Here is a 27,698-nt window from a genome sequence, read left to right on the forward strand (position 1 = left end):
CTAGTGCGATGGAACCGATTGCACTGCCCAAAATTCGCCTCTGCCTACGATCTAAAAAGCCACAACACATAAGGAAAAAGGGACAAGGAGGGAAGAGGGGAAAACACATCACACTCAGGCACTAGTTTTTAAAACAGTTGTTTTTATAATGACAAGCTTGCATAGTTCAGGGGTAGGAGGTGCATGATAGAGCTGGGCCTTTGGCAAAACTGGTGGAATGAATGATCCCTGGAGGAAAGGATAATCAAAGGCTACTTACTAGCCATGAAGTCTATTATCTACCTCCACTATTGGAAGCTGCATGTCTCTGAATGCCTGTTGCTGGGAATCACATGTGGGAAGAGTGCTGTTGCATTCACTTCTCACTTGTAGGCTTCCCATTGGTATGTGCTTGGCCACACTGGTTACTTGACTAGACAGGCCTTTGGCCTGATCCAGCAAGGCTCTTATATTCTTAACAGTGGAGCCTATCCATATAAAACTGGTTTACAAACACTTCATGTGTATGCAGTCTGTACTGCATTGAGAAGGCTATGTAGCTAATGCTCAGATCTGATGAATTTAAAGAGCACAAAAAAGGCTCCAACCTGTGTGTTTCAAACCCAACATTCATCCCCTGATTTGCTTTGGCCTCTGAATAATTTTCACAGAGGCAGCTGTATTAGTCTGTTCAGCTAAAACACTATCATTGCACCTTAAAGGCTAATAAATTTTATTATGTTATCAGCTTTCATGGCTTAGAGCCCAGTTCATCGGATGGAAAGAATGCAATTGTGCACAGCGCTAGAAACAAATTTTCTGAGTTCCTTCGCTCCCTTGCCTACAGAGATTTCTTTTGCTGCTACTTATTCCACGCCGCTTTTGCAGGGCTGACTTATCGGTCCTTCATTAGGAGCGCCCCAGAGACGTCCAACACAGACTTTGTGCGGCAAACACAAAGGATCCTACCAGCGGGGCGGGCGAATGAGAGTTTCGAAAAGACTACAATACCCAGGGTGCATTGCAACGTGTTTCTGTACGCTGGGAATCGGTGTCCCGATGCTTTCGCCAGTGGCTGTTGAGCAGCAGCAACAACAACGACGGCAGGCCTCCCTCCTCAGCGCTGCCGCCGTCGAGTTTTCAGGTGGTGTCTGACAGTTAATTTCACCAGCTGAGGCGGCGGGAGATGCAAGTCGATTTGGCTGCCACGGATGTGGATTGGTGCCTTGTCCGGTTGCGGGAGGCGGAGCGAGGAAGAGAAGCGGGTCTGTTGCGAGCACGCCTGGGATGCAAGGAGGGAGGAGACAGTCCAGCCAGTGGTTTACCCGGGGCAGACCAACCGCTTTCTACTTTGTCTTTATAAAGTCTGGAGCACCTGCTTTTCTCTCCAGCTTTGGTCACCCCAAAGTCTTGCTTTAGTTGAGGCAAAGAGGCGGGTATATATCCCCCCCTTTCCCCTCATCAGCTGGAATCGCTTCATAAGGGGTTTTAATTGTATTTTAAAAGTGCGTTTGCTTTATTCAAATCTTTCTAGGTACTCATTTACTGTATTTTATTTCTCAAACCCTGGTTGGCACAATAGCAGTCCCATGAAATGAGATAGACTGAGAGTGGCTGACTGGCTCAAGACTGGCCTAAGTGAGTGTCAAAACTGAGGATAGTTTTGAACTTGTGCTTCAGCCAGTATTTTAACAATGACTCTATACCTGCTCTGCAAATACTGGTCCAAGCAATGGGAGTTGGCATTGCAGTAACCAAGAAGCAAAGGAAGCGGTGGCTAGCTGGTGCTTCCTTTTTCATTTTTTAACTTTATGCATCCTCTCAAAGCCAGCACCACACTATCTTCTTTCTGTGTGTAACTAGTCTGAATGGACTGTACAGTTTTTGGGTGCTTCCAGATAAGTGTTTATTGTGGAATCAGTTCTCTTTTTTTATTTATTTTTGCAGCATCCATGTAATGTTATTCGCATGAAAATACCAGAGCATAATTTTTCCCTAGATTTACCCTTTCTGTGGAAAATCCAATAGGTTAAAAATGTTGCTAATGCCCCATTTACAATATTAAGCCCCCATCTAGAACATTTGTAATAATCACAATGTTTGTGTATCTTCACTTATTACCATCTGTGTGCCAGCTAAATTATGGCACTCTGCATTAGTGTCCAGCAGTTATGCTTAATTTCACTCATATTAAGTTGACACAATCCTGTGTGGATATGTGTGTTGTTTTCAACTTGTGAAACCACATGTTGAATTCACCAAAAATCAGTTATTTGTCATAATTTAGCTTTGGCATTGATGGCTTTGGATTTTGTGTATATGTGCATGTTCATATGGTTTGGACAGAACATAAAGAAGTGTTGAATCAACTTAGAAACAAATGGAGCTATTCTGCAATTGCTGAACTTTTCTAAAATGAGAACTGAATTTTGTTGACAAATGCTGCAAACTGGGACTAAGCACCATTTGACTCTATGAGGCTTACTTATGAGTAGGCAAATATAGGATTGTGCTGTAAGGCAACAAGAATGACCATGGAAACAAACTAGGGAAATGTTAAGGAATTTATGAGGTGTCTGGCTAAATATATCTATTAAGCTTTTGGTTGTTTCCACTCTGTTTTCTTATAGGGGATTCAAAGAAAGCGGCAGTACATACCAGTCTCCTGAGGTTTTCATCCTTCCACTTTTGTGATGATCAAATGCTTGGCTGAAGAAGTGCAAACCAGCTTGCGGTCTGGAGTGGCCATCAACTCACTAGGCCAGTGTGTTGAGGAGCTTGTCCTTAACAGCATAGATGCTAAAGCAACATGTGTGGCTGTCCGATTGGATATGGAAACTTTTAAAGTCCAGGTGGTGGATAATGGCAGAGGGATGGGAAGAGATGACCTCAACAAAGTGGGAAATAGGTATTTTACCAGTAAATGCTACTCAGTGGAAGACCTAGAAAATCTAAAGTTTTATGGCTTCCGTGGAGAAGCTTTGGCAAGCATAGCAAACATGGCCAGTATATTGGAAATATCATCCAAGACAAATAAGGTAGCAAAAACCTTCCTGAAACTTTTTCACAATGGAAAAGGACTGGAAGTCTCTGAAACAGAATTGAATAGACCAAGTGCTGGAACAACAGTGACTGCATACAATTTATTCCACCAATTACCTGTGAGAAGAAAGTGCATGGATTCCAGATTGGAATTTGAGAGAGTGAGGCATAAAGTAGAGGCTCTTTCACTTATTCATCCCTCCATCTCATTTTCTTTAAGGAATGATGCTTCCTGTTCAATGATGCTTCAGTTACCAAAGACAAAAGATACACGATCTCGGTTTTCTCAGATTTATGATCTAGGTAGATCCCAGAAATTACGAGAAATAAATTATAAATCTGCAGTATTCGAGATAAGTGGTTTTATCAGTTCTGAAGGGCATTACAATAAGACTATTCAGTTTCTATATGTGAATAATAGATTGGTATTAAAAACAAGATTGCATAAACTTATTGACTTTTTATTAAGAAAACAAAGCATTATATGTAAGACAAAAAGTGGGTCTTCGACTTCAAGTCCTGCTCGTCAGCGCTCTGGCCCAGAGCTCTATGGAGTCTTTATTATCAATGTGAAATGTCCATATGATGCGTATGATGTGTGTTTGGAACCTGCAAAAACTCTAATAGAGTTTCACAACTGGAATGCTCTCCTAGATTGCATTGAGGAAGGAGTAAAATATTTTTTAAAGCGAGAACATTTATTTATTGAGCTGTGTGGTGAAGACGTTAAGGAATTTAATGAAAACAATGACTTTTGTTTAGTTAAAACTGTAGATTTACACCCATCTCTCCTTGAGGAGAAGGACTTGCAAGAGAGTTACAAGAGAGCTTCTGATAATATTGTGGATTCTTATGAAATGTTTAATCTGCAGTCAAAGTCTGTCAAAAGGAAATTAATTCATGAAAATAAGACATCAGACCACACAGCACCAACTAACAATTTGGAGGGAATAGATGCTGGCTCAGATTTGACTAGCACTGGACCTGTTCATGATCTGAGTAGCAGTAATGTGAAGAATCTTCTGCCTGACAAAAATGGGACAATTCCCAGCTTGCCAAAGTTGGGTAACCTACACCAAGAATCAGACATTTCTGATAATCTCCCTGTTGAGCCAATTAATTCCAAGTGTCCAGAAGAAATCGGCGAACAGGACAGGACAGTTGCTTTAGAAATAGACAAGTATGCTTCTACTTCACTTTGTACTGAGAAACATGATAACTGTGCAAATAGGCAACAAGACAGAGCCCTTCAGGAAAGTAACCCCAGCACTGTCACTCTGAGACATATTGAAGCTATGGAAGATGTTAATGAGTTTGAAGGTGAATCTCTTCTTGGACACGGATTGATAGGAAAATATAAGCCAGTGACAGGTAGGGAACCGTCTGCAGGATCAAATGTCAATGGAGAAGTGGTAATGGGAAGGAAAAAAATTAAGTTGTGTTCCACAGGCCTTATAACACATCTGATGCAAAATCTGCCACCTCACAAAACAACAGAAATTAACAGTTCATTAAACAGACAGACACAACTGGGTCCAATAAGTGCCAAGGATATATTTGGAAAAAAGCTAGAGTTTTCAGAGAAAACTCCAAGTGCTGAAGAAAACTTGAGGACCAGTGCTGCCATTGGAAACAAATGTATGAGGAAGAAGAACATGTCAGGTCAAAAGAATGAGGTAGTTTCTTTTCCTCCACATAGTAGTGTTGACTTTGTAACATCACATGGCAAAGAATTTATTTATAAGGCACCTTCAGGTCCTGTTCATCATCTAGACAGTGCAACTCGAACTAGGGAAATGATTGATCCTTCAGTTAGGCCTAGATCCTGTGGCTTTACAAAACTAAGCTTGCATCCAAAGCTGGGGTCATTAGATAGATTCAGAAGACATTATGGGAACGTAAAGAGTACGCCAACAACTGATGCGGAAAAGAGTGAGGTTAAAAGGCCAGCCTGTGGCAGGTATCCCACTAATGAGAATACAAATTTTCAGAACTCTAGTACTTGTGAAATTCCAACTAAGGAACATTTTGTGTCTAATAACAGTGGTCATGATTGCCTTTTTTCTTTAGAAAGATCTCAGCACTCCATAGAAGAAAGTCTATTACATGGAGAAGCTGTTCATATAAGGGAGAGTCCTCTGACACTGACAGAATACTCTCAGATAAAAAATAAACCTCTTTCTGGCACTAACTTCACAGGAACACTTGCCTCTAAAGTATCTAGAATGAAGGACTGCCTTATAGAAACTTTAACTACAGAACCTCTAGGGCATACTTCAGAACAATCCCAAGCACATTCAGGCCAAAAAGATGAAGTCAGACATGACCACCTATCTCAAAATAATCTTTTGCAGAGTGCTTGCCAAATACCTCAAAATTCCCCAAGAAAAACAGGAGCAGAGAGTTTTTCTTTTGCTTCAGCCTCTGATGAGCAGGATGATCCTGTAGGAATCTCTAGCACAAGACCTGGGAACGCGAAAGATACTGTCAGCCATTGTTTCATTGACACTGATGGGGAATATGCAGTTTCCCAAAACAGAAGTTTAGCTTTGTTCAACAAAAAGGCTGATTCTGAAGGCTCCTGTGAAAATACAGGCATTGTGGATGGATTTATAAAGCAAGCTGGGAAAGCCTCTGAACTGCAAAATGTGAACTTGACTGGCAATACAGAGGATGCTGCAGATGACTCAAGTGCAGCTGAGGAGGAAGAGCCACAGTTGCATCATTCTGAATGGTTTCAGCAGTTTGATGCTTCGTTGGGTAGGATGGTATACATCAACAAACTGAGTGGACTGAGCACCTATACTGCTCCCAGCGAGGAACCTCAGGCTGTATGTACTAAAGATATAAGCACAGTGGCTGTAAACGTTGTCATGGAGAGTGGTAAGTTCACCGTGTTTTTTCAGGTTTGCTTATTGTCAGGGATTATTTAGTTGTGATTCCTGCATTGCAGGAGGTTGGGCGAGATGACCCCCTTCAGTTCTGTGATTCTATAAGCACAAAACCATGTAACCACCTGTAGCAGGATAGGCAGTAGGGGGAGAGGGAGGAAGATAGTCCAGGTGTTTGAAAAAAATATTTATTTCAGTCTCAACACCTTTTGGAACAGTCCTCCAAGAGAGAGGGAATACATTCTCTGAACAAGAATTGTCACCAGTTTTTTTATGCACTTGATGAGAACTGTTCAAAACATGCCCCTGAAACATGTTGGGCCTGGAATGAATTTTCCTTCAAGCACTTGGGAGTTTCTTCCCCACCCCCACCCCCACCCTCCACTCCCTGCTGAAAACCACTGTTCTTTTATTTCTGAACAGTTTATATGCAGGTCTCCTTGCTGATGTGTCTTTCGTAATTCATAAAATGTTGACTAAATCTTATTTCTCCATCATTACAGTGTTGCACTGATGTGATTCTTTAATGTTTTGTATTATGCTAATCACCTATTGATCCTTTTATAATGAAAACAGCAAGTGGACATTTTTGTAGACTAGCACTTGTAAGCACATCTATAGAAGTAATTCTTTCGTTGGGTATTTAGGGTTTCAGTGCAGATGCCACCCATTTAGAAGTGAGCTTATTGTGCCCTTCCTTCCAAGACCTCGGCAAGAGAGGAGTTTAGCAAGCCAAGATTTCAGAGGTAGGCCAGGACATAGAGTACTATGTTAAATAATAACAAACCAAAGAATTCTGCCAGCTGTCCCAACAGGAACTTGGAGTGATTCAAGGTCTGTTAACAATGGGACTTGTATGAATCACTTGACGTGTGGAATTGGAAATAACTTTTTTAAGCGTCAAAGTCAATTAAAATGTGGATAGCATGCAGTGCCTACTTCTATGTAAACAACAGTGATTTGAAGAGGAAAATTAATCCCTTTCTTCTGATTGTCCTAGTTCTCGTTTGGAAATGACACCATATTTAATTTTTGAGATCTTTATGAATCAAAGAAAGGTGAATCATTGTTCTGGTATGTGTTTTCTCTAGTAGGAATGAGCAACTTACTTCAAGCCCTCTTTAACATTTCAAGGCAGGGTAGATTGTTGTACTAAAACACACACTGGAGGAAGATCCTGATGCTTTAACCCTCTCACCTAAAGGTGACAGAGCTACTTAAGCAGCGGTTTGGGGATACAAACTTTGCTTTGTATCCTTCTATATAAATAGTGCAGTGAAGTGGTTTTCTAATCTTGTGCAGATGTGATAAAATAAAATCTCAAATGTCATAATGGGCAGTGTGCTTTTTCTACTTGGATATTATCTTAACTTGTAGATGAAAAAAATATGAACCAACCCCCATAGTTTCAATACTTTGCATATATTCTCTTCTAGATACGCAAGGAGAATCTCTCCAGTCCTTGTTTTCTGAATGGGACAATCCTGTGTTTGCTCACTTTCCAGAGGTGGGTTGAATTGCGTCACCATTAATTATTGGGATTTGCTTCTGTTTTATGTTGCATTGTGATTTTTGGACTGAGATAATAATTGTTATATAGATTTATGGAACTGTCCAAAAACTTACCACTCACGCCCATTATGCTTATTGAGTCTACAAGTCCTTCATGCAATTTGGAAATTGGTGGTATTTTTGTTCAAACTTTTCCAAAAGCTTATCCTGTTTCATTTGGAAGCCAAATTGCTTTTATAGGCCCTGCTTAGATTACCAAAACAACAATCTTAACTTGAGGATAAAGCACTGTGCCCTAGTTATAAGCTAAATGGTTTATAGCACAGTTTTCACTTATCTCTGGCAATGTAAATAGTGCAATGTGATTATTCTTGTAGGACTAACTGGATTCTATAATGTGATAGGGAAGCTATAGTACTATCCATTGCATTTACTGCTCATTTAAATTAAGTTTCTTTACTCATGAGGGATATGGCTATCTTTAGAATAAATGTATTTATTTGAAATTGAGTCCAACTGAGCTTCAAGGAAACTGTTTTCAAGTAAATATATAGAAGGAGTTGGTCAGTGATGGAAAGTATACACCATGCCCATTAGGTTATATTCATATTTTAACTTGGCAGTAGTCAAGTCAAAGCAGCAAACCTTCTGCTGTTGCCTTTTAAAAAATAACATCAGCTTCAAGCTTCAGTCCAGTAAAGGATAGCTTCCATCATTATCATTATCATTATCATTATCATCTCAAACTGATGTAGACATTAAGCATCTATGTAAGGTGACAACAATAGTGGGTGATAGTTTTACTAGCTCGTTGCATCCACTCCAAATACAACAAAATGCTGATACTAGAGTGGGTGACCACATCGCTTCTCAAATATCAGTGGGACCAATTTAAATGTTTTGGGTAAGATTGCTGCAAAAAAACCCACTTATCTTGATCAGAAGGACTGCACACTGCTGATGTTACAACTTTATTTAGCGTCCCACAGAGGTTTGCAAGATGGTGTGGGAAACACCCATGTCAGTACTATTTGAATGGGACTTCGAGTTCTGTTACGAAGAACATGGTTTAAAAACAATTGTTCATATGATTTTGAGTTCTGATATTTGTTGTTCCAGCAGACATCCTAATAAGTTAATTTTGATTATATGTTTTATAGGTTGCTCTTAATGTGAGCAGTGGGCAAGCTGATAATCTTGCTGTGAAAATCCATAACATCCTGTACCCATATAGGTTCACCAAGAAGATGATTGATTCAGTGCAGGTAAATATGCTAACAATTTGCACAAAACATTTCTTTTGAGTTGGAAAGATACAGACAGTGCAGTAGTTAATAGCTGTTGTTAGCAAAGAATGTTTTATTGGTGTATGTCAACAAATTGTTGAACTAGTGAAATATTTTTGTTGAATTAAAAAGAGACCCCTGACCATTAGGTCCAGTCATGGCCGACTCTGGGGTTGCGGCGCTCATCTTGCTTTATTGGCCGAGGAAGCCGGCATACAGCTTCCGGGTCATGTGGCCAGCATGACTAAGCCGCTTCTGGCAAACCAGAGCAGCGCATGGAAACACCGTTTACCTTCCCGCCAGAGCAGTACCTATTTATCTACTTGCACTTTGATGTGCTTTCGACTGCTAGGTTGGCAGGAGCTGGGACCGAGCAACAGGAGCTCATCCCGTCGCGGGGATTCGAACCGCCGACCTTCTGATCGGCAAGTTCTAGGCTCTGTGGTTTAACCCACAGCGCCACCCGCGTCCCATCTTTGTTGAATTATTATACAGTTATTATAGATTTATTTGCAAGTTTTAATGAATAGTCAACTGAATGTGTTACAGGTTCTTAATCAAGTGGACAATAAATTTATTGCCTGTTTAATAAATACTATGGCTGATGAGAATGAAGATACAGGTAAGAATGCTACTTCCTCTAAGTAATGGGGTTTTGCAGCTTTTGTAGAACTAGGCTTTACCTGGGACAATGACATAACTCTTTTCATATTGAACCAGTAATGGCATTTCTAAGCTGGCATCCTGGGCCATGTTGCTTTTGAGAAGACTTTAATCTCTACTCCTCAGTTGAAGAGCAGAGATTAAATGCTGTTCCCTTGGCTGCACGATCCTGTTCCGTGTTGGGAATGGAGCACACAGGCAGTGCAAGACTAAACTCCATCATCCAGCCTCTCAGCTGATGTCACCAATGTTGTCAGCTGATGGCCCAATGGGGGTGACCTGGGGAAGATGGTCTTGTGGGCCAAATTGGATCCCCCTTGTGGGTCAGGACTGGTCTGCATGCTGGAGGTTCCCAACCCTTGGTCAATAGGACAAATCTGCAAAATATCTTAATGATATGATGTAGATTCAAATAATGATTGCTAATTCATAAATTAGTGTGTAGAATAGACTTTTATTGAATTCATCTGTAGAGCATATCAAAAGAGAACCTAATTAACCTTGCATCGAGAGTAGACTTTACAATATTAACACCTTAAAACCTCTTAAGATCGCTCTTTGACTGGGGAGGTAATGTGTAAAAATACTGCAATTTTCTTTTTTCTAGTGCTTGAAAGTAATATAACAGGTTTTCCATTAATGCCCAATCTAAACATTTTTTAGCTATTCTTTTACTTACAGTATTCTTTGTTATCTCCAATCCTTTGCACACAATATTATTGCCACAGCTTGTATGTAAGAAGTTACTTCCTTGGTGGGGGGTTTTCCCCATACCAAGCCTTTGACATAATTCAGTTTTTAAAAAATGGGATTTAAAAGAATCTCTTAAACAATAACAGAAACCATTATGCATTTTATCTTCTTCCCCGATACTTTTTTGCTGCATGACATATAAGATAATATCCCCTCTTTCTTTCTTTTTTTAACATTTCTAGCATATGCTCAGAAAACTTGTATTTATTCTATTGGATGAGATGAGATCAAAAGGAAATTGTAGCACAAGTTTATATGCTGAATTTTTTTATGATGCTTTTGATCTAGGTGGAAATCTCTTAGTCCTGGTGGACCAGCATGCAGCCCATGAGCGAATCCGCCTAGAGCAACTTATTACAGGTATAGTTACAGGTGGTTAAAAAAAAAAAAAAGCAGCTTTCTTCCTTTTCTGATGCAAATCTGTATTAGGTTTGTTGTGATGTATGTCAGTTAATTGTAGGGAATGAAAATATGGGATCAGTTTCATTGTGAGAACTAGCATCCCCAACATTGGCTTCTTTTGATTTTTCTTTACATCCCATATTTTTAGCTGATTGTGAATAATCTCCTCTGTCCAACAAGGGATGTGTATTTTTCAAGCCTCATGAGATTCTGGCCACAACTCAGTAGAACACAGCAGCAGTCCATTGTGCCTATAACAGTTCATTGACCTCCTTGTCAACAAGAGTTATGAATTTTCTACAGGGAAGAGTCCAAGAGAAACTTTTCTGGTTGTAGCCTGGCAGCGAAAATTGCTCAAGAATGTAAAAAGCCCTTGGGACTGCAAAAAGTGTTTGCTAAAGGATTTAAATGGAGTCACTATACTTGTAACAGCTTGCTTGGCTATTTTTTGGGTGGGTCATGCGTTAAAGGAAATTATAATTGTTACCTATTCGGAAGGCCATGGTTGATACTGGCTGGGAATCCTCATGTCTCATGAACAAGCTTGTGGTTGAAAATAGAGAATATTCAGTTCTTAATATTAAAGGTCCTGCGTCCACTGCTGAAGAAAATACTGTACTATGTTACTTCAAACTGCATGCATGTTGCATTCTAAAACATAGGGCTGTAGGATGAGGCAGTAAGGTACATTTCTTATATATAAGATAGATAACAGTGCATTTGTTGTTATCAGATTCCTATGAGAAGCAACCAGAAAAATTGGGCAAGAAGAAATTGCTGGCCTCCAGTGTTTGCCCCCCATTGGAGATTGCGATTACAGAGGAGCAGAGGAGACTCTTATGGTTGGTATTAGCCAGACTGTGAATTGGCTATGCTTTCTGTTTTAAAATACATGCAACTTTTTCTGGTTTAAGCCCATCCAAAGCAGCTTACAACAATAAAAACTACAAGTATCAAAAATCAATTATTTCTAAAACCAAGAATAACACAGATTCACAAGGATAAGACAGACCAGCACCTTAAATTAGGCCTGGACACACACCGGCAGCCAGCGTAGCTGGTATTGCACAGGTGATATTGAAGCTGAATGAGTATCTCCTCCTCTGAGTTGTTCCTCTTCTGTGGTAGACGGATTATGAAGTTCCAAGTTACATTGGTTGGAAGTGAAAAAGATTTGTTTGCTCAATCTCCAAGGACTGAAGAGCAGTCTTGTTCAAGTATTTAAATCTCCCAGTTGGAGATCAATTGGCTATTAGATTAAACTTTATTAGGGTACAGGCCCCACAACACTTCTGAAAAAGTGGCTTGTTTTGCCTTTAAATCAGCAATTTTAAGGAGAAAAGTTTGTGGGGATGATAACCTAAATTCTTCAATGGAGAAAACTCCTATCTGACAGAAAGTTTGGTTTTAATATTTATTTTAACTGTGTAATGTATTCTGTTCTGCTTTTATTCTGTTTTACATTTTTAATCTTTTGCAATGTTTTCAGCTATACAAATAAATAATATTCAAACTTTAAAGAAACCGTACTATATCCACTGACCTGGAAATAAGCAACTTACTTCTGAATAAACATTTATTTGGTTGTGGTATAAAACGGTATGTTTTGACCATAAATCATAATAAAATTTACAGTCTAAAAAGATAGGTTCAAATGCAAGTTCATTTGCTGTTAAATCTAATCATAAACTTTTCCCCCCTGAACTGAACAATGACCATAGCTGTCAACGTTTCCCTTTTTAAAGGGAAATTCCTTTATTCTGAATAGGATTCCTCGCAAGAAAAGGGAAAAGTTGACAGCTATGACAATGAGTAGTGCTCTATAATAGAAACTCTGCTCCTCCATAGAACTATTTCTCACTTTTTCTTTGTAAAGAAAGTATATCTGCAAATGATTGTGGTGATCCTTGATTACGGTATACTGTGTTTCTTTTAAAGAAAGTGCAGTAATTGTAGTTTGGGAATTTGTTCACTGGCTGGAAAGGAATATCCAAGGCTGATCTTCCAGTTCAGAGTCTTGTGCTTCCATTTTAATTTCTAGGTGCTGCCAAAAAAGTCTGGAGGACTTAGGCCTTGAATTATCCTTTCCAGAGAACAATCGCTCTCAGATTCTTATTGGGAAAGTGCCACTGTGTTTTGTGGAGAAAGAGGCCAATGAATTGCGCCGTGGCAGGCAGACAGTGACGAAGAGCATTGTGCAGGTGATATGTGGATGTGAATAATTTACTATGTCTGCTCTATAATAACGATCGGCAGCAAGTTGCTTGGAAGTCCTGTCTGCATTACAATTACTCTTGTTCCCTGCCCTGCATAACTAGGAGTCTGTAAGAAGTCCTGAAAACAGAAAGATACCATGAAGTGTGGGAGAACTCTTATGTGGCACCCCGCACCAGTAACAGACCGCGTGGTGGAACTGACCTCCTGACAGCGGAGTCACTGCTGCTTGCCAGCTGGAGAGGTTGGTGTGGTGCAAATGCACCGGTTGGTGTGGCAGATTGGCTCCGCATTGCACCAACCTTTGTGCCACCTTGCCCCTCTCCCTCACCTTCTGGGCAAACAGCTGCAACTCAGCTGTTGGGAGGTCAGGTGAGCACCACTACCATGCCATCCACTACAGCCTCATATTTGTGACTTTTTAATTTAAGAACCAGGCTAGAGATCAGTTCAGAACTTGTATGACTTTTCGGAAACCAGATGTCCTCATTTACCATGTATGATTTCTGAGTCGTTTCAACCTCAGGATTGCTTCGTGGGTTACAGGTTGTCAATGCAGTTTTATAAAGCTCTTTCCAATACTAAAAAAAGAGGGATGGAGCACTTCGTACAATTGTATTGGAAGTCTTACGTTGTTAACAGAGATAGGTTTGCTTTCCTCAACTTGGCATATTGAGACTTGTGAGTGGGTACTCTTTGTGACAAAGAAGCGAATTAACAGCTGCCTTTCCTCCAAGTTGGTTCATGTGTGTGTTGGCACACATACCATCTTGCTTACTGTGGAAGAAGGGCACATTCAGTTTTTGACATTCTGTAATAACCAGAGTTTTTACAAAATGCACTGAATGACAGCCAAGGCCGCACTTTTAAGGGAAATAATGTAATTAATGTAGTTGGGGAATTACATTCACATTTAATGACTTGTGGACATCTGTATTTGAAAACAGTTTCCACATGTGGATTATGTTGCACATTAGGCATAGACTCTGAGGATCTGGAATGGTGAGGAGAATAAAAATATTGGAAGACGTATGAGGAAAATTCTATTCAGAGATGCTACCAGATTAAAGCATGATCTTTCAGTATTGTTTCCACTATACCTGTTAAGTTTTTCCTGAGATTTGGCAGTGCTACATACAGGTCTTGATCAGACAGACTGGAACAGCTTGCTAATAATTCTTACCTAAAGTGGATAGGTTATTTACTCTGCAGATGTATTAGCTGCTTCATAAAGCGTATTTTTCGCCCTATAGGACGCACCGGCCCATAGGACGCACCTAGATTTTGGGGGGGAAAACAAAAGGGAAAAAATTCTTTCCCCTCCCAGGCGCGGGGCTGGGGCCAGGGAAGCCCGAGCTTCCCCCTCCCCCAGCCCCCAGAATGGGACCCAGAGCCATGCCAAAGCTGCGTGCAGCTTTGGCATCGCTCTGGGAGCTTGCGGGGCTGGGGGAGGGGGAAGCCCTCCGCCAGCCTCCAAACCAGGTCGGGAGACAGTGGGATGGCGCGCTGCGCCTCCCTGCTGTCCCCCGAGTTTGTGGGGCTGGCGACGGGGAGGAGCAGGCTTCTCCCCCCTGCCAGCCTTCTAACCAAGTCGGGGGACAGCGGGATGGCGGCGTTCCGCCTCCCCGCTGTCCCCCGAGCTTGTGGGGCTGGCGGTGGGGCTCTCCTGAAGCCTGGAGAGCGAGAGGGGTCGGTGCGCACCAACCCCTCTCGCTCTCCAGGCTTCAGCGAAAGCCTGCATTCGCCCCATAGGACGCACACACATTTCCCCTTCATTTTTGGAGGGAAAAAGTGCGTCCTATAGGGCGAAAAATACGGTAGATAGGATGTTAAAAATCATAAGATATTTAACATCCAAATATATAGAAATGATGCTTAAACCTACAGAGCATTTTATACCTAGGATTTGCTTAGCCTGTTTTCCATTGTAATTAGCAAGATGTGTTTGGGGAAACTGCAGTCATACTCATGCATGAAAAGCCATTAAGGCTGATAGTCAACCAAGTTTTAATCAGAATGGACCCATTGAAATTAATGAACATGACTAAGTTAGGTCCATTAATTCCAGTGGGTGTACTCCAAGTAAACTTGGTTGACTACTACCCATTAATTTATTTTGAAAGTTTTCTGTATTATCTTTCAATTCAAAATTTCCAGGGCAGTTTATAATAACTAATTAAAACACAATAAATTTAACATTGGATCTGCAAGTTTACTACATAGTGGGCTTCTTAGTTCCATCCACATACTTTCCTCTGAGGCATCTGCTGTGCTGAAATGGGCATGTATAGATCCTTTGTATTCTGATTAATTTTTTGTTACCATGGTTTTGATAATCCCTTTTTGAAGGACATAGATTTTGTTTGTGAGGGTGAGAAAAGAACATAACCTCATTTGTCTGATCTGTATCTTTTGTATTTTTTAGGAGTTCATTCGAGAGGAAATTGAGGTATGGTGTGGGTGGGTGGGTGTGGTTTATAAAGAAGAGCTGTATGAATTAGACATGACTCGCACATTACCCTCCTAAAGTCGGAAAGCATATTGAATTTCCATCTGCATGTTTTGGAATCCTGAGGTTGGGGCAGACTCCTTCCCACCGGTGGCCAGAACAGGAGGATAAGAAAAGCCAGCCCTCCCTATGTGCTTGGGGAGGAGTTGGAAGAAAGGGAGCAGCCGCATCATGTTGTCCTTGGACCTGTGACATCTAACTGTTTCATAGCAAATGTACATTCTTCACTCTTGCCATTGGTAGACAGCAATTCACCCCCTTCTTTGATATTCTAAAACAACATAGCCCAGAAATAGTGAAGCTCCCAGAAGAAACACAGTAACAAAACAGTGTCTAGAAGGGAGCAGATACATTAGTAAATAAATAACCATGTATGTTTAAACCACAAATGGCCTTTCACTGGAGAATCTGTGGTACAAGCTGTTGTTACATGGAAAAGGAGGGAAAATATACAGTGCTCCACATAAATTGTTCTTTTATTGTGTAGGGTTCTAAAATAACCAGAGGAGAATTCATATTCCCCTGTTAAAGGAACTAACAGTCTGTAACAGCCTGAGGGCTGTTCACAACTTACACTTGGATGAGGTTAATTACTCAAGAAGGAAAATGATTAGTAACTCTAGACCAAACCACCCCCAGGATTATGAAGGGGTTTGTGAGCAAAATACTTGAAGGGAGCTCTCTGCTGAGCACTCCCTCCCCCCTTGCTGAGGAAGGAGTCCAATGCTTGGGTGCAACAGTAAATTGTTTCAAATTTAGAGCTCGTCCCCATTTCCACTTGTGCTGTGTCTGAGCAGTTTCCCCCTTGCCCTGCTCCTTTCCCAGGGAAAAACTGCTCTTTAGTGCTAAACTGGAGCAAATGTGAATCCAGGGGAAAAGCTGAATTGCTGTTTGCTCTGATTGAATGCTAAAGAGGGGTTTCGCCCAGTGAAAGCAGCAGGACAACAGGAAGTGTGGATATGCCCTTAGTTGACTGCTGGTGCAGAGCATGGCATGAGAACGGCAAGTAGGTTATATGGACCACCTGGGACCTCACTATCTCTAGTTGCTGTGCCTTTTCATTCTTAGTTGTCTTTAGAAACAATTGCCCAATACTGTCCTGCTGTTTTTCAGCTTCTGCAATCCACAGGAGGGGCACGAGGAACACTGCCTCTAACAATTCTAAAGGTTCTGGCTTCCCAGGCTTGCCATGGTAAGGAAAGCATTGTTTATCTTGGGCCACCTTTCTTCTACAGAAACCTTCCTCACACTTTCAGAGAGGACTGGTGTAGTTTTCATTAAAAGCAGAACAGCAGGGATCTATAATGTTTCATACTGAAACTGTGCTTCCGTATATCAGTTTACTGTGAACTCAGTGCTGCTCATGCATGCAGGTTTTGTGCTGCATCTAAATAACATCATCCTTATCAAAATGCCATCCCATGTTGTTTTCCCATTTAATCCAGATTTACCATTTTCATGGAGGATCCAAAGCGAACTCCCCATGAACAGTAATGGGGGAGTGGGGAATGAAATGGCATTTTGATGAGGAGGATGTTGTGTGGATGGTGTCATGTGTATTCTGTGAAAAAATTGCATACACAAGCAGAAATGTGGAGAAAAATTTGCCTTTCATTTTCACAACTATTGTTTCTTCCTCACCCTCACGGGGGGAAAAATGGGTTTTACTACAGGTATGAGTTGCAAGTTGTGTGCTGTTGGTTGCCGTAGTGAAACAGATATTAACATAGTTATAGGCCTTTGGAGGGGGGGTCCCTCTCCTTTTATGCAACTTCATGGCTAGGAAAGAGCTGCCCTTCTTATAGAGTTACTCCATCCAGCTTCTTTTTTCAGGTGCTATTAAGTTCAATCACAGCTTGACTTTGGAGGAGAGCTGCCATCTTATGGAAGCTTTGTCATGTTGTCAGTTACCTTTTCAATGTGCTCATGGGAGACCTTCGATGCTGCCTCTTGCTGATATAGATCACTTGCAGCAGGAAAGTCAGGTATTACATTCAGCAGACAAAATGCACAGGATGTGGTGGTGACTGAGTGTGCCTATCCTAACAGAAATTTCATACTAACCATCAAGTTTGCTTGGATAGAACACACTACTTCAGTTTTCTTCTTCTGTATGTGTGTATATTACATGCAACCTTTTAGGGTAGAACCTTCCCAGTGTGGTTTACTTCAAATTTGGACAGAGAGCGTTAATAATGTGCAAAAACTATCCAGCATCTCATCTGAGAATTAGTTCAGTTGAAGTCCTATGTGAACTACTATTATAAAGGCCTTTTCAAAATACGATTTAGCTTTTTGAATAATACCTGTAAAGGAACACATGAGGAATCAGAACTGAACATCCATGTCCATGTGGATTTCTGAACAGGACCAGGCAAGAATCTAATACATTTCTTGCAGATATTTTCCAGTGCAATCCTATACAATGTCTACTCAGATGTAAGTCATATTGAGTTCAGTGGGGCTTACTCTCAGGCAAGTAGAAACAAGCACTGTTCATGATGATTGTATAACAACAAGTTTTAATTAATTTTGCAGAAAAACAAAAAGTAAACTCGGAGGGTACCCTCCATTTAAATATCAATTTGTACAGAATTTTATAAGCAATATTATTGGATTGTTTTCTTTGAGTTAAGGTATGTGTGACCAAGTCATTAATGTTATTTTTTCCGCTTCAGCCTAAACCTAATCTGGCTAAACTAAAGAAAATGGTGAAGTGCTGGCAACTCTTTGGGAAAGAGAAGGACTGTTGTACCTGAAAGCGCTGACCAGATCTTAACATTTCATTGAATGCTGATGCCTCTCAACAGGTAGTGCTTGAGGCAAACACCAATAGATGTTCCTTTTATGGAACACAAATTACTGTGGGACCGGGATCAACTCTGAAAGCACAAAAGAAGAAGGAACTTCAGCATCCTGAATTCATTCAGCAAGGACCAGTATTGTCTAATACTTAAAAAATATATGAGGCAGAATATTCACATCTGTGCTCCTGAAAAATATGGAGTGACTTGCATTGCACTAGCACTGTATAATTAAATGCTTTTGAAAGGTTGTTTTGTAAAATAATAATAGTAAAGTAATAATAGAATCACACTCTTGCCTCATTGCTTTATGGTCATACCATTATGGTCCTGCACAGATTCAACATTTGATCAGAACTGTTGCTTCAACCAAATTATTATACTGCTTACCTTAGTATTTTTGTCATTTGGTATTTCAAGTCACTTTTAAATGCTGATTGCATTATCCAACTGATGCAGGCTAGAGTTTCAAACTGAATTACCACCAAAATAAAATGCTTCTTATTCTTTGAACCACCCTGAGATGTCTGGGTATAGGGCGGTATTCAATAAATTATAGTAATTCACTAAATAATTAAAGCATTCAGATGCTATTTTGTAGAACTGGTTACTTTAGCTTGCCCTGAATGCAAGTATCAGCATTTAATTGAAACAAGAATGAGAGCAGGCTGCTTTCCACCAGAAACCATCTGAATAGCTAAACTTTATTTCTATGTCCTATTTCAAGAAGCAAAGTAGAAGAATCAAGGAGCTGGACCTGTTACAGGAGAATTTGTGATGACAGACTGAAGGTGGCTTAGCAGCTGCAAGCAAATTCCTTTTCGATGTTTAGGCCACCACTAAACTATGGCCTCTATGCTATCCTAAAACTTTCTCAGCCAAGATTTATACTATGTCTTTCAATAAAGCTGACAGAACCCAGGACTAGAGCAGTGCTTTTTCTGACAGAGAAAGCAAAGGTCAAATAATGTATCTTTTGAAGACAGTAAGTCCATTTCCTGCAGTTTGACATTTTATTTTGCCGCTGCTTCTTCAGGCGAAAGTACACGTCTACTCCATGATATAAATGGTGTCCACAGCTCAAAGTTCACGATCCGCCGGGTGATAGAGTTCACTCATTAGACGATAGATGTAGGAAGGAGCGTTGCCTCCAATATTTGAAATGAAGAGTGTGATAAGTTCTGGAGGAACGTAGTCAAAGACCGGACAATAAATGTTGACCTTAGACAGAATATCTCCTGAAAGAAAAATATGCAATTTAAGTGAAAAATGAACAACAGAAGTGAACAAGAAAAAAATTGGCCTTGCACTTAGTGTATGGCACATAAGAATCAGTGAAAAAACTGAGACAATGCAGCAAAAGGAGGTGAAATAAAAACCTATCTTGCCTCATGTGCTCTATTATTCAAAGCCTGAGTACACAACAGTATAACATAAGCATGCTTATTCAAAAGAAAACTGCACTGATAATCCCTCAGAACAGCAGCGTTAAAGACACCGCTAGGGACCATTGCCCATGCTTGCTTAGGCAAAATCATCTTAATAGCTTATCACTGCTTATATCACACCATATTTTGCCTTCGGTGCCCAATATGAGTTGGAGGAAGGCATGTACGAAATATATTAGCTGAAGAAACAGTTACAGAACAGTTATTGCTTAAAGTAGATCAGGATGTAAGCACAGTGAAGCCCTAGTACTAACAGTGCAACCTTTTGCATGTTTACTCAGAAGTATGTCCCATGAAGTTCAATGAGACTTGCTTTTTGGTCAGTGAATTGAAGATTGAAGCTTAATAACTCAGGCTGTAAGCCCTGTTGAACACAATGGGATTTCTTTCTAAGAAAACATTTATAGATTGGGCTTTCAAAGGTCCAGAGTCACTAAAAATAGTTTACAGAGTAGCTTCCTCTCAACAGAATTTTTAAAAATTCTACCTTCTGTGAAAGGCAACACTTCCTGTGGAGAGACGAATTTATGGAATGAGTCATCTTCATTCAGGAACTGGAAGAGAGAACAGCAAAGGCACCATCACTATCATCCTATGCAGGAGATGCAGCATGGGTACTTTTCTTGTACATTTTAAAACTTATCATTTCTTACTATTATTAAGCCTCTGAATTCTGTATCCAATATCATTTTCAGCGCTTGTATGTTCCATATGCCTTGTTAGATTTCAGAAGAGATACGATCCAAATAGTACCCAGCGGGGCAGGACAGACTTTGAGTGCATTGACACATTTACTTTATGGTCTTCTCTAAAAGACACACGGGCATTTTGCAACTTGCTTGCGCTAGCAAAGGTCTATATTAATGTATGCATTTGGATTCATCCATTTGCAGCAGCATTGGCTCTCTCTGAGCATTTGTGTTGCTCTTGACTATAGAGATACTATTCAGAGGTTACTACACCTACCTGTGGTGTGAGCTTGAACATGGGTGCACAGACAATAAGAGGGGTGGAGTGGTGCTTGGCTGCCAGTGCCAAGGTATGAGTTCCACTGACAGCTATCAGGGCACCATTGGCCAAGATAGTCTTTGTTCCAATTATTACCTGCAATACAGAAATATTAAAAAACCAGAGTATCATAATGAACTGCAATGTGGTGGAAGTTATTTATCTTAGATCATGACACAGCATGATGATAAGCATTCCTAACGTATGATAGAACCAGTAACTCGAGGGGGGAGCAAATTTTGGGTATAATTCATCATAGCACTAAGGAGATCATTCTGGCAGCACATGCATTTCTGTTTTCCCAATGATCTCTCCTCTCCTCCTCCTACACATTGTTCTGGGGGTGTCCCTCAGCCCATCAGAGCGTATTGGGGGAAGCATGGGGGGGAGGGGGGAGCCCATTGTAATAGCAGGGATTCTTGCACTGGCTTTCACTAGCAAAACTGTAGTTGAGTCTGGCCCTCTGCTTGTCAAAAAGGCTGGTCTTGACCCATCTGACCCAACACAATTTCTGTCCTTTGGGAATCCCCAGATAACATGCAGTCAGCCAAGAGCATTTTTTGATGCCCCCTCCCCCCAGCTCCAGTTTTTCAGAACAGGAATTTTGACTGCTATTGGACTCTGGCTCTGATGCCATGATGCGAAAAGATTTTTGTGGGGGCCCCCAGCCCGTCCTCCATTTCTTCTATTTAAAACTTTAAAAAATAATAATTAAAGTCTAGTTATTTCAATGGCTACTTCCATAGGTATTGCACTGTGATGCTGTTATGCCAAAAGTTTTGGGGGTGTTTTTTCTGTGGCCCACAGAATTTTGTCTTTTGTCTTTTTTCAAAAAGCCATATCCATTTTTTACGTTTTGTCCCCTGGCTGGTTTACAATAGTTCAATGCAGCCCTTGGCCTAAAAGAGTTTCGCCACTCTGAATCTACAAGCTTCCCAGGATGCTCCACATAGCAGCAGGAAAAGACCAAACAGTCCCATCCTGCCGACCTTGTTGACGCGAGACATGACAGCAAAGATGGCAGCATCACTCATGACGGTAGTTTCTATGTTCTCCTTAGACAAACGGACAGCCATTTCATGACCCTGAAAAGGAAAAAGGGGAAAGTGACAATGTGCATTGAAAGGGCCAGGCAAGTAATGCTTGTAAGCTAGAGTTTCTTAAGCTTTATGAGCACACAGCTCATCTCATGCCAGGTCACACCAATGGTCCCACTAATCCAAGCATTATTTCTGTCAACAGTAACGAGACAGATTCCTTGACAATATCCGTCATCTCTTAATCCCAGAATCGGTCAGTCAGAAGTCTGAAAATGGAGATTCACACCTATGGTTTATTTTTTCTACTATTTAGCCCTCAAGTAGTCACCTAATTCTTTAAAAACAAACAGTAATGCTCATCATTCACCAACAAAGACTTGTGGCAATTAAATCACTATGTTATTTATTTATAACAATTATTGACAGAACCTTTAGACTGTTCTTCATTACAAAAGAACCATAGGACAGTTTCCAAAATACTATAAAACTATGTATTAAAGAAACAACAAATAGATTTATCAGTAAACACAAAGCTGAATAGCCTATATGTCAGTCACCAAACACCTAAGAGAACAGGTATGTTTAAAGCTGGCACTATTATCCTGCCACTTCCAGCAGAAGAATTCCAGACAGGGAATTCCATCACAGAGAAAGTCTGATCCCGTATTAGAGCTTTGCCTGCAACAGCAGACTTTGGAACAACAAGAAGTGTTGGTTGATACAGCGTGGGAATAATATCAATGGTGTGTTGACTATGCATTATAGGAAGAAATGCTTTCTTATATCTCAAAACTGCCAGCTATCAGAATTTATTGTGAAATGGGTGCTGTTCATGCATCCAAGGTTTTCACACTGTCCATAAAAGCCATTATCATCAGAAACACTACCATCCTCCTACTGGGAAAGGTAAGAAGTTTCCCTTAACCTGCTGCCTGTTCACAAAGCCTATACATTCCCATAAATGGGAAAAAAATTTCATTTATGATTAAAATATACAGTTTCTATTTTTGTTAAATTTGTTAAATAAATAAAACAAAACAAAAATACAATTAGAAGTGTTCCATAGTCAACAGTGAGCAGGGGACAAGGATAGCCCAGATAACAGGCCTCACCTGACAAAAGGGTGCACATTCAGCCACAATTACATGGAATTTCCTCTTGCGTGCTGCCTCCTTCAGGAAGGCCTCAACTGTGCGTGAATAGCCAATGGTCATGATCACCTCATTAGAGTGGATATGCTCCAGGGCCTGCATGGCAATGTTGTCAGTGGTGCCCTCTGCAAATAAAAGAAAAGAAAAAAGAAATCCAGCCATAAGAGAAAAGACAGGCCCAACACCTCCTCCACTGCAAATTAGCTAGGAAATAGGGCACTAATCCAAACAGGGTGGAATCTCATTATTTCCTACCATACCTGAATCGTATATTGCCAAAGGCTTATGGCATTAAAAAGAAAAAAAGGACACATACTGTTTGCTGAGACAGTATCTATGGTTTGCAATTACAATAGGATGAAAGGGCATTATGTGCATTATATAAACTTTTAACAGTCCCTACAGATTACAGACACAAACTGTTTAGCTTTCATTCCATGCAAGAAGTAGCTTCCTGTGGTTACATGCGTATCTTGAACCTAGGTGGGCTATATTTGTACCACTTACTATATCATGAGTACTAACACTAGTTCTTATACTACTCCAGCTGAAAATGATGGAAAAAGCTCTACCTGTTTCTTCCCATTTCTGACCTTCCTAATAGGAAGGCAGCATTATGCAGCAGTTAAGGGTGGAACACTTCAGCAATACTCATTATTGGAACTTTCTCATTTTACTAGCAATCATGTAGTTCCCACAGTTATTTCTGTTATTATACCCTCTCTTTTACCTAGTTCAATCAACAGTTCACTAATAATTTCAATGATATTGGCCCTGAGTGGAGGATAGTAGATATTGAAACTCTCAGTGTCGTCACTACTTTCCGAAGTCAGAAGTTTGTGTAGTGATTCCTGCTGGTCACTCTCCTCACTGTATCCTCGAAGCCTACAAAACAAAAGGGACTTTTTCAAAACGGAAAAACAATCCTGCTGGAAGACTAAGTTACATGCTGGACCAGGCATTGTGGCTTCCCATCAAAGAAGGAATTAAGAACATCTGGTTATATTTATGTTAGTCCTTCTAAAAGCCAAATATCCTGGGTCAATATTGCTTACACAGCTCGAGTGTGTTTGGCCAGAAAAGAAAAAGAATAGCATGTGCAATTGTGGTTTAATTCAAGGTAATTACTTTGCCAGGGAATGGTACATACAGTAGCAACACATTATTAATTATAATTTCTTACCCACCCTTCATCCTAAGGGCTGAGGGCGGGTTACAATTAAAACACAATATTAAAAACAGATTAAAACACCACTCCTGTGTAAGCAAGGGAGGACCCCAGGAACAGCTGAAGACTCCTAAGCTTGGATGCCTCTTTGCAGGACCAAAGCCCTGAGGCCTGGACTCAGCCACTCTCACCAACACCTGTCACTCTACCCCTAGCTGAATTACATCATCTAGCTGGACTGGTGAAATAAAAGCAGGGCTGCTGTGGGGGATCTAAGTATTTGTTCCTGGCATTAAGCAATTGGGACAGATTAGGGATTCTGCTGGTTTACTGCCTGCCTCACTGCCCACAGTCCCAACCTGAGCTGAAAGAGCAGGTCTCAGAATGGTGTTGAGGGCTCCTGGACACCTGGTTTTAGGGGCTTTCAACAGCCATGGTAAAGTGCTCTGGGGTGGCTCAGGGCTTCATGGCTACCATGATGACCATGGGGCTGTCTCAACATATCAGCAGCCCATGTGGCAGGTCACACTCTGGACCTTCAACTGGGCAGGAAGAGGGTGGTCTGATAGTGGGGAATTTTGATATCAGTCCCCTGTCATAGACATGGAATGCTTTCCTCAGGGAGGCTCACCTGGTGCCTTTGTTACATATCTTTAGGAGCCAGGCAAAAACATTCCTCCTCTCTTAGACGTTTACTAATTAAACAAACTTTGGCCTTTTAAATGGGGCAGGCGGGTATTGTTTTGTTACTGTGTTATGTATTTTTCTATTTTTTGCTTGTAAACCACCCTGTGTTCCTCGGATGAAGGGTAGTATAGAAATTTAATAAATAAAACAGCTTATAATCACATAAATAATTTGGGTCCTAAAAATAGCTGAATAAAGGTTCAACACTCCAAAATCAACTGTTCTGAAAGCCTTTCTACAAACGATTTCCAATGGTTATATATAAATTTTAAACAGAAGTTTTAGGTGTGGTAAGGTCAGGTGGTTTCTACATTAGAGAAATTGGCTAGGTTCTGATCAAACAAAAGCAACCATTACCTGCCATACTCCTCTCGAATTATCTTCAGCACTCGTCTCACCATATTGCCTACAGTGGTCTCAGATGGCTGGGCAGCAGTCATTTTCTTACCCTCCTGACGAATTATGCTTATCAGCTCTCCTGAAATGTAAGGAACTTTCAAAGTTAATTACATAGTACAGGGTGTCTACTCCTCACAGCAGACACTCAAATGATACTTCAAACTACTCACTCTGCCTGCATCCGGTTGGCAGGAACCTGGGGGGGGGGGGGCTGTGTGACACATTGCATTACTTTCCACCCCCCTTTATTTGGTGATTAAAATAAGCCTACCCAGATCAGGATGATACATCCAGTAAAAAGTGCTTACATTACACAGATCAACAGAGGCAAGGACAGGATAACCACTTGCAGGCGTTTGACTTATGTACCTTTTAAGGGCCCCAGACATCCTTTTTATTGGGCTTTCAATATTATTTGTGTTCATGACTGTATTGGAGTGGTTATATGCAATCCCACTCTCAATACTGTTTACTTCTGCAAATGTTTTGGGGCAAACATACTGCTTCATTTCAATTCAGGGCATCTCCCATAGCTTTTAACTGAAATGTTGTAACTTCTCATATCACAGACGCTCTGGAGTTATTGTTTTGCCTTATTTTTGCCAGCACAAGAGTGACCCTCTAGACAGCAATATTGTGATAACATTGAGGATGCATTGCAGAACCACTAATAAAATGTAATAATGTATGGGAGGTCCAATAGAAAACCACCACTAATGCACCATTATCACATGGAAGACGGGTTGCACACCAATCTAGGGACCCCCTAAGAATTGTGTATAGGAAAATGTTGGCAGCTACATAGGGGTGGGGGAAAAAGAAGCACCTTCCATAATCAGCTCTCCAATACAACCCTTTAAAATACAAGTGGCCCTCCAGGTGTTCCCGCTCCCATCAGCCCCAACCATCACGATCAATTGTCAGGATTGATGGGATCTGGAGGGGCAACAACACCTACAGGGCCATAGGTCTCCTATCTCTGCTTAAAAGGTGCAGGAGTCATAAACTTCCATTGCACCTGTGGCCGCTCGAGGTGGAAAGGCAAATTATGCATGGTGAGCTAGGCAAGTCCTGCCATCGTTGCAGCTACTTGTGGAGAAAGGAGCCAACCGAAGTAAAATCGCGGTTTTGTTTCTCGGTTTAGGGAAGAAACGGGTGGAGGGCACGACTGGGAAGAAAGGGTTTAAGCCCGGCGACAGGAGCCCGTGCATGCGGCGAGGGCTCCTTCGCCGCCTCCGCCGCTCCTGCTCCTCTCTCACCCGCATTGTCCCAGCGCCCGTTCGCCACGATCCTCCGCAGCAGGCCCACCGTCTGCCGGGCAACATCCTCCGAGCGAGGCCTCTTCCCGCCCCGCTTGAGCAGCGCCACAAAGTCCTCGATCTGCCCGGAGAGATCGGATTCCCTTTTCGCAGCCGCGGCCGACATCCCGGCGATTCGAAGCGAAGGTTGATGGAAAGGGTTGGCGGGGCAGGGGAACTAATCCGGCCGGGGGAACGAAAAGCAACAGGAGTTTGTAGCCAGCCGGACCGACGCACACGCGCTTTTTTCCGGGTAGGCCCGTTGCCATTGGACGACCGAAGAACCTGCCCCGCCGCCCGTTGAGATCTGATAGGCCCGATCCCCAGAGGGGGCGGGGCTTGCCTCGCGGTCTGGTTGTGCATTCCCGGGGGGGACGCGGCGTCGTTGTGGCCGCTCCGACTCCTTTCGTCATCGAAGCGGAAGAAGCAGGAGGAGGAAGGCGCTGTTTTCCGGACGGGGAGACCAAAGGAAGCGGCACCTGTTTTGAGAACGGAAAGGGCGCTGCAGGACCAGACCAGAAAGGTTTATCTCGTCCAGCATTCTGTGTTTACGGTGGCCAGTGGCCTAATCCAGCTTCCTTTGTCCCTGCTTATTGCGCAGCTGCAAAAGGGATGCTGGCAGGTGTAGCATGTCAGGTAGCTGCCTAGGATGGAGAAGCTGTACCCCGCATCCTCCCCAGTGCCGGATTTACGTATAAGCTAAACAAACTATAGCTTAGGGCCCCTCAAAAAAATTAAGGGGAAAAAAACCTGGATGTACATTTCCAAAATATAAGATAAAAAACAAATACAGTAAAACAAAACCTACATACAGCAACAGTGTTTTGTGTTGTGTAGGCTCCTATGATGTAAGTAATGGGGCCCGCCTGCTAGCCTGCTCCCTAAAATATCACTGGTTTGCTCATTTCTGTATATTGGGTAGGGACGCGGGTGGTGCTGTGGGTTAAACCACTGAGCCTACGACTTGCCGATCAGAAGGTCGACGGTTTGAATCCCTGCGACGGGGTGAGCTCCCGTTGCTCGGTCCCTGCTCCTGCCAACCTAGCAGTTCAAAAGCACGACAAAGTGTAAGTAGATAAATAAGTACCACTCCGGTGGGAAGGTAAACGGCATTTCCGTGCGCTGCTCTGGTTCGCCAGAAGCGGCTTAGTCATGCTGGCCACATGACCCGGAAGCTGTACGCCGGCTGCCTCAGCCAATAAAGCGAGATGAGCGCTGCAATCCCAAAGTCGGTCACGACTGGACCTAATGGTCAGGGGTCCCTTTAACTTTATATATAGGGTGGCTACATTCTGCATGGACTGGTTGCATGGCAACATGTGCAAATGGCTTTAGATACCTATTAGGTCCATAAATTACCATATAGCATATATTCAACACACAAAAAAGCAACAATTTGTTGTTGACAAAGGGCAGCTGGACATATAAAGGGCCCCATTACCGT

At 41.6% G+C, this 27,698-nt stretch overlaps 2 protein-coding genes across 5 annotated transcripts; one reads left to right on the forward strand and one right to left on the reverse strand.

The window, feature by feature from the left end:
- Positions 1 to 983: 983 nt before the first annotated feature.
- Positions 984 to 19,044, forward strand: MLH3 (mutL homolog 3). 4 transcript variants are annotated; one of them, XM_080977634.1, is made up of 13 exons: positions 1,004 to 1,123; positions 2,610 to 5,904; positions 6,560 to 6,658; positions 7,349 to 7,419; positions 8,585 to 8,689; positions 9,260 to 9,332; positions 10,415 to 10,486; positions 11,262 to 11,370; positions 12,570 to 12,729; positions 15,168 to 15,191; positions 16,365 to 16,443; positions 17,085 to 17,236; positions 17,930 to 19,044. In XM_080977634.1, exons 2-13 carry the CDS (start codon positions 2,673 to 2,675, stop codon positions 18,008 to 18,010), a joined length of 4,257 nt encoding a protein of 1,418 aa, XP_080833760.1. In that variant the 5' UTR covers positions 1,004 to 1,123; positions 2,610 to 2,672; the 3' UTR covers positions 18,011 to 19,044. The 4 variants fall into 4 exon arrangements, with proteins under 4 accessions (XP_080833762.1, XP_080833760.1, XP_080833759.1 ...); XM_080977633.1 differs by having other exon boundaries at positions 1,035 to 1,244; XM_080977635.1 differs by lacking the exon at positions 6,560 to 6,658 and having other exon boundaries at positions 1,036 to 1,244.
- Positions 17,757 to 26,480, reverse strand: EIF2B2 (eukaryotic translation initiation factor 2B subunit beta). Its single transcript, XM_080979096.1, has 8 exons — positions 26,216 to 26,480; positions 24,915 to 25,035; positions 23,433 to 23,587; positions 22,664 to 22,827; positions 21,501 to 21,596; positions 20,470 to 20,607; positions 19,991 to 20,057; positions 17,757 to 19,293 (listed from the first exon to the last, which is right to left on the reverse strand). Exons 1-8 carry the CDS (start codon positions 26,379 to 26,381, stop codon positions 19,136 to 19,138), a joined length of 1,065 nt encoding a protein of 354 aa, XP_080835222.1. The 5' UTR covers positions 26,382 to 26,480; the 3' UTR covers positions 17,757 to 19,135.
- Positions 26,481 to 27,698: the final 1,218 nt, after the last annotated feature.

The sequence above is a fragment of the Podarcis pityusensis genome, assembly GCF_964106645.2.
Source record: "Podarcis pityusensis genome assembly, chromosome: 1".
Classification (NCBI taxonomy): domain Eukaryota; kingdom Metazoa; phylum Chordata; class Lepidosauria; order Squamata; family Lacertidae; genus Podarcis; species Podarcis pityusensis.